General features: G+C 28.5%; 1 protein-coding gene across 2 annotated transcripts; it reads right to left on the bottom strand.

Annotated features, from left to right (window-relative positions):
* LOC105132367 (carbonic anhydrase 2-like) lies at positions 1-3,795 on the bottom strand. 2 transcript variants are annotated; one of them, XM_011035830.1, is made up of 9 exons: positions 3,601-3,795; positions 3,094-3,158; positions 2,686-2,826; positions 1,949-1,997; positions 1,393-1,509; positions 1,121-1,174; positions 800-885; positions 409-479; positions 1-258 (listed from the first exon to the last, which is right to left on the bottom strand). In XM_011035830.1, exons 2-9 carry the CDS (start codon positions 3,144-3,146, stop codon positions 11-13), a joined length of 819 nt encoding a protein of 272 aa, XP_011034132.1. In that variant the 5' UTR covers positions 3,147-3,158; positions 3,601-3,795; the 3' UTR covers positions 1-10. The 2 variants fall into 2 exon arrangements, with proteins under 2 accessions (XP_011034132.1, XP_011034133.1); XM_011035831.1 differs by having other exon boundaries at positions 11-258; positions 409-514; positions 3,601-3,794.
* Between the last annotated feature and the right edge of the window lie 9,650 nt (positions 3,796-13,445).

The raw sequence follows: 13,445 nt of genomic DNA, 5'->3' as shown, positions 1-13,445 counted from the left end.
CTGTATCCTATCATAAATTCAAACCGCACCTTCGTAACAAAAATAAAATAAAATTATTCGATAGAACATACACAACATGCATTGAAATTAAGCTCAGATTGCAATGGACGGGGAAATTGCGAAATCTAGATCCCATAGCTCGAAAGTTCCCTTGACAAAATCGTAGTGGGCACCCTTCAGCGATACAGCACCGTTGACCACGGCCTCTCTCACAAAGGGATATGTCAACAGATTTCCCAGCGATACATTGACAGCCTCCTGCACCAGCTCAGTGATGAGAGGTATTTATTGGAACCATGCATGATCCTTAATGTCCATAATTAATTTAACTGAAACCTAATTAATTATGGATCTTGTAGTTTTAAGGCTAATTAATAATTAGTATGGAACATGGTAGGTCTAACTTGCCTTCTCGCAGCTGTGGCATTGCTCTTCGAAACTTAAACCTTCGCCTTTTGCTGCCACCTTGGTCTTGGCAGCTGAGCAGATCTTCACCCAATTTTCTATGAAGTCCCTTTTTTATATCAACCAGAGAGCCAAAAAGAAAAAAAAAAAAGCAGAAGAGGAATATTATTTTTATTATTATTATCCATAATCAGTGAGATAGTAACATGCTGGAGATCGCCTGGTTAACTTCTGACAGATTGGCAAGCCAAAATATTGGGAGTGTTTTCTTCACTTTGACTGGCATGCATGTATTTAAATCATTAAGTCAACTCGTAAGCAATCAAACGAAAGAACATGTGTTAATGCTGATGGTATATATATATATATATATATGATCAAGATGCTGACGTACGTAGAAGAGGACCCGTCGTCTGGGAAAGACATGAGGCCCTTGATACCACCACAGCAGCTGTGACCGATGACTACAATATTCTCCACCTGAACTTCAAGAGAAAACATGAGAAAAGGAAATAGTTTTTTCATAATCCAATTTTATTTTTCAATCAGGAATCGACCCCTGCATCTGTTTCAATAGCTATGGTACCACCAGCTAAGAATGGGATAAAAAAAAGTGATTAGGTGAGGCAGTGTCAATTATAAATGGAACAACAACTATATAATATAATGATCGTATTAGTATTTTAGTATTGCAAAGCAAGGACGGCATATTGACCTTCAAATGTAACACAGCATATTCAATGGCAGACCCCGCGCCGGAATATTTTGTCTGCGGGAGAAAACAGAAGCCAGACAAAGGTGTTCAGTGGACGATAAAAAAACAACTAACGGAACCAGCATATTCAGTGTTTTAACAATTATACTATCATGGTTGATCACTGATTAACGACGTTAGAGTAGATAGACCCAGTCTTCGATGCTAATTAAAGGGATTAAAATAGCTTGTCATTAGGAGAGGTTAATATAAATTGTAGGTGTTAAGCAAACCTGGTCATAAGGCGGGACCATGTTGGCGATGTTTCGGACCATAAAGGCCTCCCCTGGCTGGAAATTGAGGATATGGGAAGGGCAAACTCGAGAATCAGAGCAAGCGAACACCAAAAACTGCATTATAGTAGTTGAATTAAGATCGTCTTTTTTTTTAGAGTAGTTTTTCATTTTAAAATATTTTTAAATAATTTTTTAATTTTTTTTTTATTTTTTATATCAGAATATCCAAACCATCAAAAAATATTAATTTAAGAAACCATAAAAAAAAAATCAAATACATTCTTATCATACACCATATCAACATCGTATGGTTGCAAACCACCCATCAGGATTAGCTAGGTTAATAAAATGAAGACAAATAACGTTGGACAAAAAAAAAACTCTAAGCATAGGTGCATACAAGGTGGGTTAGGTAATGCTGAGCTGGATTACGAAATTATGCACATTACTAGTAATATTTTCTATTAATAGAATATTGGAAATTTTAATTCTAAAATAAAAAAGTATATAATAGTAGTTTTTTTTAAAAAATAATAATAAGAAGACCACTAACCTTAGGGCTCTGGCCTTTAGCAAGGGCACCGTACAATTTTGGATCCTTGCTGCAGAAGATGCATGTTCATGTGATTATGAGCCAAATGGTGCCACTACCCTTCTAAGAAGCTTCCTAAACTTTAAAGGCAAACAATAATATGTGAAAAACATACATTTTCAGGCTTTGTAAAATAACATAGTATTTATTTTATATTTGAGTGTATGATAATAATTATTTTATAAAATATTTTTATTTAAAAATATATTAGAATAATATTTTTTTAAATTATTTTTAATATTAAAATAATATAAAAAATAAAAAAATTAAATTCAAATAAAAAATATTTGAAATTTCATAAAACACGGTTGGATGATACTCCCATTTGGGACCTTAACTACTTATTGTATCCTACTTAGAAGAATTTTGATCAATAATTTAAAAATAAAATCAAAATGGTCAAGTTTTTAATAAGATTATAAAGTGAATTAGATTACTATCAAGGTTTTTTTTTTTTTCAATCCTAATAGAACCTTGGAACAGATTGATCGAACAGTCAAGTTAAACCAAGTTTAACGGCAGTAACAGTTAGATAACCGTAAATTAGGTGTTTTGGGAGGGGATCATGGGAGGGAGACAATAATTATCAATGGGACAAGCACAAGAAGAGGGCAAGTTGATGGTGCTTTAGCAGCCGTATGGAGTGCTTATAAATAAATATTATCCGAACCAAAGGGAAAGGCTAAAATGAAACGTACTCATATTTCTCCGTCTTGAAGTGGAAGAACCCGGTTCTAATACGTTCGGCCGGGTCAAACTCCTTCGAACCGGCCGCCTCCAGCTCGGCCGCTACCTGCTTGATTTTTGAGGCGGCGACACTCCCGAGGTCAGCTCGTTCACTGTTGCCGAGGTAAGCTCGAAAGGACGAGAACAGTCAGTTAAATCCATTCATTGGGCCCCATGAAAGAGGAATTTACCTATTGCTATAATTAGTAGCTATGGCAACTTAAGAAAAATACAGGTACATGAATCAATGTCAAATATGAAAGGATTTTATAAGCAAGCGAGGAACGAAAAAAAGACAGAAAATCATTAGTATTCTAAGTAAATCTCAAGTTTGTTTGTTCTGAATTTAATGTAGAAAACTCATGATCAGTAGGGTATACCTGAGAAGCTTGCTTAGTCCTGCAATGGCATCCTTGTATGAATCGTTTCCCATGTCTTCTTCCTTCTGCTAATAAAGAAAGAGGGAAAGAAACCAGAAGATTTATACTATCCATTTGAATTAGTTTATTTTTAGTGCACAGAGCTGGATCGAATCCATAACGAAAAACCAAATAAATAACTAGCAATTAATTAGATCATTATCAGTAACAAACCCATCTACCCTAAAATTCTTCTGGAATCATTTCCTTTCATTGCCAGAAACCATGCCATGCAGACTATATTTACATATATCAAGAAAGAAAGCAGAAATATCTATGATCAGAAGTCAGAACAACATCACAGACAAAAGAGATGAAGATTAAAGAGATAATAGCTGTTAATTATAAGCCAGGCTGATTAATGACCTAGTGAAAAAATAAATTTTAGAAAATAAATAAAAGGAACAAAATCTGCAACAGTTTCTAATTTCACAAAATGATGAATCAGAATCCAACGAAGCATCTAACCTTTCCCTCTAAGATTCTTCCGCTGCTTTGTGTGTGAGAATTAGCAACTGGTCACAGTGTTCACACAACCGGCTCGCCTCTCTAGCTGCTCCATATATAGAGAGAGACTGCTACTTTAGGTTTTTCTCGACCATTATTACAATTTTTTTGCTCATTTTTAAAGATTTTTTGACAATATAACAAACAAACAAATAAATAACATTAAGTGGATAAATTAAATTTACCAATGGAATATCCAAAAGACGATAAAATGGAAAGTTGTTATAAATGGAAGGTTTGACTGTTTCAAGGATTCTTTATTAGGCTTTCACATCCACCATGGAACGCTTTATTATCTTATGCTAATAAATCCAAAAACTTTATATATATATAAAACAAATTCTGGTTTCTTATAAGAGGCAAGATGCAGAGCGTCGTGGAATTTGAAGAGATAAGGTAGGGGATTTTTGTGACCGACTCTCACGAGGGAAAATGAATGATGCTAGTAATGATAATAGATACATGCGGGTTTGATTTTTTAATATTTATGTTCTATTCATTATATTTATTTGGATAAGAAATTTAGAGGGTATTTGGATGTGAATTTCAACTTGTTTTTAATTAAAAATTGAATTTTTTATTATTTTAAATTATTTTTTAATGTTTTTGGATTGTTTTTACCTGCTAATATTAAAAATATTTTTTAAAATAAAAATATTTTTTTAATATTTTTTGGAATAAAAAATATTTTAAAAAACAACTATTACCATATCCTTAAATACTATCTTAAATATTTATAAACTATTCATCAAAACTTTATGGGTATATAATGAGTGATAACCGATAATTATCTATTATTATTTATTAATTAATAAAAAATAACATTATATCAGGTGTTTTTTTTATAACTATGCTAAATTCATCCGTGCTTTCTGCAACTTGGTGCCAGCCACCAATGTACAATCCTCGTCGATTTCTATAAGAGATGGCACGGCAGTCTCCATAAAGAAATCTTTAAGATAAATCAAATGCATATATATTCACTGGACATATGTAATTGATAAAAGAAATTAAAAAAAAGTAGAATAATATTAACTTCAATATATTACTGGAATATGTTCGATCTTTTTTATCACAAAATAAACAACAAAAACATGCAGTCATATTAACTTCTGTTGGAGGCCTTTTACAAGTAAAATAAAGTTAGAGGTAGTGTGTGTGTTTGTGTGTGGAGGAATGGAAGGGGGCGCGGAACTAACACTTAGAAATTCACTAATCAAGGAAAATGTTTAAGAAGTAAATTTTCATCAACAGTTTATTTACGTATTAAAATATTAATTTTAATTTCTTTATTAAACACTAACCCTCGTTCAAATTAAACTTTTAAAATTCTTTTTTTAATGCAATATATTAAAAACATCTATAAAATGAAGAATACATTTAACAATCTTAAATTAGATATCTATTGTTGAAAAGAAAAAAAACTAAATAAGAAGTAAATTTTCATCAACAGTTTATTTACGTATTAAAATATTAATTTTAATTTCTTTATTAAACACTAACCCTCGTTCAAATTAAACTTTTAAAATTCTTTTTTTAATGCAATATATTAAAAACATCTATAAAATGAAGAATACATTTAACAATCTTAAATTAGATATCTATGGTTGAAAAGAAAAAAAACTAAATAATTTCTTACCACTTGACTACCACCTAGATGGTTAACTAAATAATTCTTTGGGAGTGTGGTTGTGGTTATTTTTTAAAGTGTTTTTCATGATGAAATGCATCATATTAATATTTTTTATTTTTTTAAAATTAACACATTAAAACAATTCAAAATATATTAAAAAATTAATTTTTAACAAAAAAATAATTTTTTTGCAAACCACGATCCCAAATGTTTAGTAAAAATGCCCCGAACCAAGAAACAAAAAACTATTGTAGCTCCACATCCATGTCTATTGATTTTTTTCACTTGAGTAATGTAATGGTATTTTTACCTTTTCTTCTAAAAATCTTTGCACTAGCTTTCAAGAACATTAAGATCTTTTTATAAGGATTATTTGTTACTTTTAAATTGATTGGAAACAAATAAATATTTTTTTATCTTCATTGCACAATAAAATGATTAGAATATCTTTGTAAGAAAATTAAATTTAATGTTAATGAGTATTTTTGTATTTTCATTGTGACAATTTAAGCTGAGAGAAAGTTTGGTATTTAATCAAATATAATAAACAATTAAAATGTATAGTAAAACTATGAAAATATATTTACAATCAAGAAATTTAATTAGAGTGTTTTTATTTTTTTACAATGTTTTTTTTTAAATTAGAAAGTCATATTAGAGGAACTTTTGTATTTAGCTAGATAAAAACAAAAAAGAATGTATGTGTGCGGCACACCTAAAGGTGGATGATAGGCACCCAAGGTCCTTTGGTAACGCGTGCAGCGTCTTTATCTATTCAAAAATATCCTTTCATCATGTCTTTAAAATCACCATTATATTTTTGGAAGTGCCATAGTATCTTCTTCCTTTCAATATGATGCATGTCTTTGGTTATGGTCTGGTTTGTCGTCGATGGGCCTTCATTTCTTTTTTTTTTTTTTTTCATCTCATGAAAATTAAAATTTGTTCTTTTTGGTTGTCGGGATTTTAACTTTAATATTTATTCTTTTCTCAATTTTTATACTAATCATTTTGTAGAAATTTTATTGTTCTCCATTTCATCATTGAATCCCAATTAACAAAATATTATATTCTCCAATTTCATCCTTATTTTTTAATGCACTTTTAAGTACTAATCAGTATTCTGTAAAAGTTTTATTGGTTTTTAATTGTATCATTTAATTCAAATTTATAGTATTATGTTTTCTAATATGGTCTTTATTGTTTTAATTTCTATTTTTTTCTTGATTCTTTTGTAAAAGTTAATATTATTTTTAATTCCGCTCTTTAATTACAATATTGTTTTTATTTTTATGTTAATTTTAAGTCTCATTTTTCTAATATTGTTTGCTTCTTTTACAAAATTGATTTGATTTTCAATCTCACCCTTCAATTAAATATAAAATTTATTTTTTATTTTAATTTTGATTCTCATTCTTTTAATAAATATTTTTTAAAATTCCTTTGTATAATTAAAACTCTTTTTTTCAATTTCATTATAACATCCCCATTTAAATTCCAAGTTCATAAACAAAATCTCACGTTTAAGAGAATTAAGAACATAAGAATTTTTATTTATTTATTCACCAATATTTTTATATTTCTACTAGAATTTTAGTAGAATCTCATTTGTACTTTGAACATTTCAATTATCAATAACCATTCAATTTCACACCATCATCAATTAAAATATATCACGTTCAATATGGGTCCAATCATCATGGACCTTCCACAGTCTATAATCCATAATAAATCCATTAATCTCACCCTTCAATTAAATATAAAATTTATTTTAATTTTAATTTTGACCTCATTCTTCTAATTAATATTTTTTTTAAATTCTTTTGTATAATTAGAACTCTTTTTTCCAATTTCATTGTAACATCCCCATTTAAATTCCAAGATGATAAACAAAATCTCACATTTATGAGAATTAAAAACAAAAGAATTTTTATTTATTTATTAATCAATATTTTTATATTTCTATCAAAATTTTAGTAGAATCTCATTTGTACTTTAAACATTTTAATTATGAATAACCATTTAATTTCACACCATCATCAATTAAAATATACAATATTCAATGGTCCAATCATCTTGGACCTTTCACAGTTTATAATCCATAATAAATCCATTAATTTCTCTATACTAAATTTTTATTTAATGTTCCATAACTCCAAGTCTATTTAAGTTAAACATTCATCAATCCTTTAATGTTATAATGCATGCATAATAACAAGAGAATAAATAAACCAACTAATAATTAGACTAAACAAACTTAATACACCCAACTTGTTAATAACATAGAAAAACAAATAACATTACAAAGTATATTCCTTGAATCCTAATAAATAAGCATTTAACTAATAATTAACTAACTATTACTTAGCAAATTAAACATATACTTTTAATTACACACTATATTCATTTAAGTATTATTTATAAAATATTAACCTAGATTAAATGACTTAATCCTCTCCGTGCATCATTACTACACAAAATACTTATAATAAAATGCATATAAAAGAGAATTCATGCATAGTTGAACATCAATCATGACAAAGCTAAAAAGAACCTAAAAATTTAAATATTTTCATGTTCATTAATACAAAACTATATTTATTCACAATTTATGTACTTTATTTAATAATAATATTCACATACACATATATACATTTTTCATATATTAGCATTCCTTGTTTCATATATTAGCACTCCTAAATTTAGCAAAAACTCAATCCACCTAGTATTATTATTTTTCTTTTTACCACCAATAAAATTGATAATTATTCTTGAATATTTCTGAATTTGACAAACATAATTTGAAGGCCAATCAATTAGGTATTTTCTTTTGAATGCTAATTAAATCAATTATCCATTCTTGGATATTTTTAATTTTGGCATTCTCAATTTAAAAGTCAATTAATTTGGTATTCACTTTTGAATATCTATAAAATAAAATATTCATTCTCAGATATTTCTAATTTTAACATTTCTAATTTGAAAGCTAATTAATATGGTATTCACTTTTGAATGCCCATAAAAATAAATATTTATTTTTAAATATTTTTAATTTTTGCATTCCTAATTTAAAAGCCAATTAATCTAGTATTCACTTTTGAATACTTATAAAATTAAATACACATTCTCAGATATTTTTAAATTCGTTTAGGTTTCTAAATTCATTTAGGTTTCTTATTCATTGATTCCTTTCTTATCACACTCTTAATTATCTACTTAAAATTAAATCTCCATGTAATTACCTATCTTAATATTTGACAGAAAAACATATGATTAATCCAATTAAGATAAATTGTTCACCTACCTGCATCTACCTATTGCACCACAATTCCCATCATTTGCGACCCTCTAACAACCTCTCTATTATGTCATCAAATCAATTTTATTTTATAATTATATATCATTCTTTTTTTAATGAAATTTCCCTCTTCATTACTCTTTTCTCTATTTTATCATTTTTATTCTCTTCACCAAATTACATTATCTAAATAATCTATTTTCCAAACAATTATATCATAGCTCAAACAATTTCTTCACTTAACCTTAACCCCTATTCATGGCCGATTATGATTTTAGCCAAAATAATGAATTCATTCAAGTCTTTCTAATTGGGAGAAGACATCAATCTTTTCGTTATGATATTAGCCAAAATAATGAATTCATTTGAAATCCTTATCCAATTATCCTTTCTACTCTAATTAATACATTTACTCTAATAATTATTCAAATCAAATTCAAATAATCATAACATTTTACTTATAAGTTATCATAGTTTAATATATCAGATTCAATAATTTCTTCAATTATTCATTAACCATTATTCTTTTCATATATATTTACATTAACCCTTCGCAAAACACTTAGACATATACCACAATTTCAAATATATTGCTTTTTTCATGAAAAAAATCATCAATATATCATTAGGGATGCATGAAATGCATAATTCAAGCATCATACCACTTATTAAAAAAAAAATGAAAATGGAATGCATAATTCAAGCATCATACCACTTATTCACAAAATAAAATGAAAATGGAATCAAACTCTTTCCTTTTTTTTTTACCTCCCTGCAAAATCAGCAGAAACAACCTAAATTTCCTTAAAGATTTTCTTGATTCCTAAGCCAAATTCCTTTGAAACCCTTTTTTAATCTCTTTAAAACTCCTTTTTAATCTCTTACTCTCGTATGTCTAATGTTTAATTTGGTGTAAATTTAAGGTTTAAAAAATAAAAATCCTCTGAATTTTTTCACCTCCCAGCCGGCATGTATTTATACCCCTTTGTATTTTTATTGTTTATAATGGTCCTTTAAGTTCTCTAAATTTTTTTTTCAACCCCATTTTTTTTAATCTCATATTTGATTCAACCCCTTTTTATTATCAATTAATATTAATCATTTTCACCACTTTTTAATTATTATTTTTATTTATTCATCTGTCTTTTTTGGTCTTTGTTTTGACTAATAATTTTCATAATTTACTTATCTAATTAAACTTTGACTGAGGTTTATATTCTATCCTAAAAAAATAATTTCATCCTCAAAATTCATATTACGTACTTGATTCTAAAAATAATTCATGGTATTCGTTTCTTATTTCAGACTCTCTCCCCCAATGTCACTTTCTCCATTTAAGAGCTTTCCCATAATATTTTCACCATAGAGATTCTTTTATTTCCAAGCTCATTCTCACTCGGATCTAGAATCCATACCAACTTTACCATTAATGTTAAATCGTCCTCTATTTCTAAAGGGACTTGCAACATCAATCTTGAAAAATCCACTTTTATTTTCTGAGAAATGAGACATGGAATACATCATATATATTGGCTAGGTGAGTAGGCAAGACTAATTTATACATCATAGGCCCAATCCTTTTAATCATCTCAAAAGGCCCTAAATATCTTGGTGCTAACTTTTCTTTTATCCTAATTCTTAATATATATTTTCATGAATCAACCTTAAAAAAAGAACTATATCTCCTTCTTAAAACTCAAAAGGTCTCCACCAATTATTAACATTATTTTTTTATCAGTATTGCACTGCTTTCATTATGTCCTTTATAATTCTTACTTTCACGAAAGTAACCTGACATCAATCTTTTAGTCGTGTCACTTTCACGAAAGTAACCTATACTAACTTAGGCTTAATCATCCTTTTATTACCAATTTCTTCCTAATATTTTTTTTTCTCCATACAAAGCCTCTTAAGGGATCATCTCCACTATGGTATGATAACTATTATTATACGTGAATTTTACTAGTGGTAAATGATTTTTTTAATTTCCACTGAATTGCAATATATATGCTCTTAATACATCTTTAAGTGTCTGGATTATTTTTTTTAGTTGTCCATCCATCTGTGGATCGAAAGCAGTACACAAGTTAAACTGGTTCTTGGAAAATGCTGGATACTAGGCCAAAAATATAAAGTAAACTTGAGGTTTTAAACTAAAAAAATGATCATTGACACCCTATGTAATTCTACCACTTCATTCATATATAACTTTTTCAATTTATCCATTAGATTCGTCATCTTTATAGGTAAGAATAAGGTTGAATTGGTTAGTCTATCAACTATTACCAATATAACATCATTTCATTTTTCCCCCCTCAGGGTAATCTCATAACAAAATCCATTGCAATATCCTCCCATTTCCATTGAGGTATTGATAATGATTGTAGTAGCCTTACAGGTCTTTGATGTTAAATTTTTATTTGTTGACATACATTAGATTTTGCTATAAAATCTGCACTTTTTTCATGTCTAGCCACAAATAAAACTTTATTAAGTACTGATACATTTTAGTACTACTAGGGTGGACAAGAACATAGATTCATGTACTTCTGCTAAATTCTTATTCTTAGCGACATTATCTTTAAGCAAATACATATGTTTCCCCATCATTACTAGTTCATCTTCTTAGATTTAAAATCGTGTTTTTATGCTCATCTTCATCTTGTTTCTTAACATTTCTATTGCTGAATCCTTATGCCAAGCCTTGAATATCCTTTTTTAATATATCAGTTATATCTTTAACTGTGTAAATAATAACCTTTTTGGTGCCACTACCATTTAAGTACCTAGCCTTTTTAACTCTATTATCTCCCTCTTGTGTTTTATTCTAGAATTTCCTAATATTACTTGATTATTTATACTCAAATCATTCATTACCACATTTGTTTTTTCATGGTAATGGTCTATTACACATTTGTAATCTTTGATAATCTTTATCCATCTTATTTTTCTTATTTTTAAAATTTTTTTATGATACAAGATACTTTAAACTCTGATGGTTAGTAAAAATCTGAACTTGCAACCCGTACAAGTAATGTCTCCACATTCTTAAAGCAAATACCACAACTACTAATTTCTTGTGGATTGGATAATTAGACTTATATGGTTTCAGTTGTCTTTATGCATAAGCAATGACTTGTCCATGTTACATTAAAAAACATCTCAATATCTTCTTTGAAACATCACTATAAACTATAAATCCTCTCATTCCAGATGGAAGTGTCAAAATAGAAGATGTAGTATGTTTCTTATTTAATTATTGTAAAATTTCTTCATATTCTTTAGACTATTCAAACCTCACCTCTTTTCAAGCCAACAATATCAAAGAAGTTGCAATAGTGGAGGATCCTTTTATAAATCATTGATAAAAGCCATCTAGCCAAAAAAAATCTAAATTTCAGTCACATTCAAGAGTTTCTTCCAATTCAGTACAACTTTCACTTTTTTTAAATCCACTCAAATACCTTCTACTAAAATGATATCTCCTAGAAAGATCACATCTTTTAGCCTAAACTCAGTTTTATATTCAATTAGTGATTTCTTAAAGTTTGTAGTACATTTTTTAAGTATTGTTCGTGTTTTAGAGTAGAGCTAAAATGGACCAAAATACCATTTATGAGCACCACCATGTATTTATCTAAACAGGGCTAGAAAATTTAGTTCATCAAGTCTATAAACACCACTAGAGCATTATGTAACCCAAATCGCATTATTAAGAATTAATAGTGCTTATATCGAGTCCTAAAACTAGTCTTTGGGACATCCCGCTCTTTTATTCGTAGCTTGTAATACCTAGATTTTAAGTCTATTATAAAAAACAACCTAACTCCCTTCAGTTAATCAAACAAATCATCTTTCTGCAATAACAAGTATCTATTTTTCACCATTATCCTATTTAACTTTCTAGAATCAATGCAAAGTTAAAGGGACCTATCTTTCTTCTTCATAATAAGCACGAGAGCCCCCTATAGAGAATTACTAGGCCTTATAAATCCTTTCTCTAATAAATCTTGTAGTTGTATCTTCAGCTATGCTAATTCTGCTAGAGCCATCTTATAAGGAGCTTATGCAATAAGAGACATTCCAAGGATGATTGATTAGTACTTAAAATTGTATTTTTTATCAAGATTTTTTATCATTATTTTGCATTTAAAGTAGCAATAACTTCTTAACTAAAGCATGTTTTATAATAACATATCTAATAATATAAGATACCTTTAATTTATGGTAAATGTTTATTTTAAATGCAGGCCTATCACATAAATGAAAGGATTGATTGATGAATATAAGAATTGAAATTGAAAGGACAAAGAGATGACCAAACTTAGAAAAGAGATATCGGTGTATGCCAAACCGGAACACTATTCGGTAATTGGATCATATATAGAGTTGTAGATCTTGGATTTAAGTCTATTTTATATGGATGGAAAGGTAAGACATAGGCCTACAACTTTTATATGGAGCCCAAGACTTAAACCGTCCATTTTTAAGTTCAAATTGTAGCGACAACAAAGAAGTCTGAATCTGTCCTCCAACCCGAATATTGTTCAGTGTTTGACCCATATATGGAGTTCTGGAAGTCTAAATAACCTTAATGTTTTACACAAGAAAGTTGAGATAATTTCCAACAACTTTTATGTTTTCAAGTGGCTCCAATTTTGATGTTATCAATGACATTTTAGGCAAACAAGAGAAGATAAGGATTGTCACCAAGTCAAGAGTGACCACCTACTCATCAATTAGTCATCAAATCAATAGTTTCCAATTTTGGCCTATAAAAGAAGGTATTTTCCATATATATAGGCATTTTGGTTTTCAAATCAAGATCATGCTCTTGCTTTCTCTCTTTGTATTTTTATAATGCTTAAGTTTTAT

Source organism: Populus euphratica, unplaced genomic scaffold (genome assembly GCF_000495115.2).
Source record: "Populus euphratica unplaced genomic scaffold, PopEup_1.0 scaffold85.1, whole genome shotgun sequence".
Lineage (NCBI taxonomy): Eukaryota > Viridiplantae > Streptophyta > Magnoliopsida > Malpighiales > Salicaceae > Populus > Populus euphratica.
Note: the sequence above shows the minus strand (reverse complement) of the source record. Positions and strands in the feature narration are given on the sequence as shown.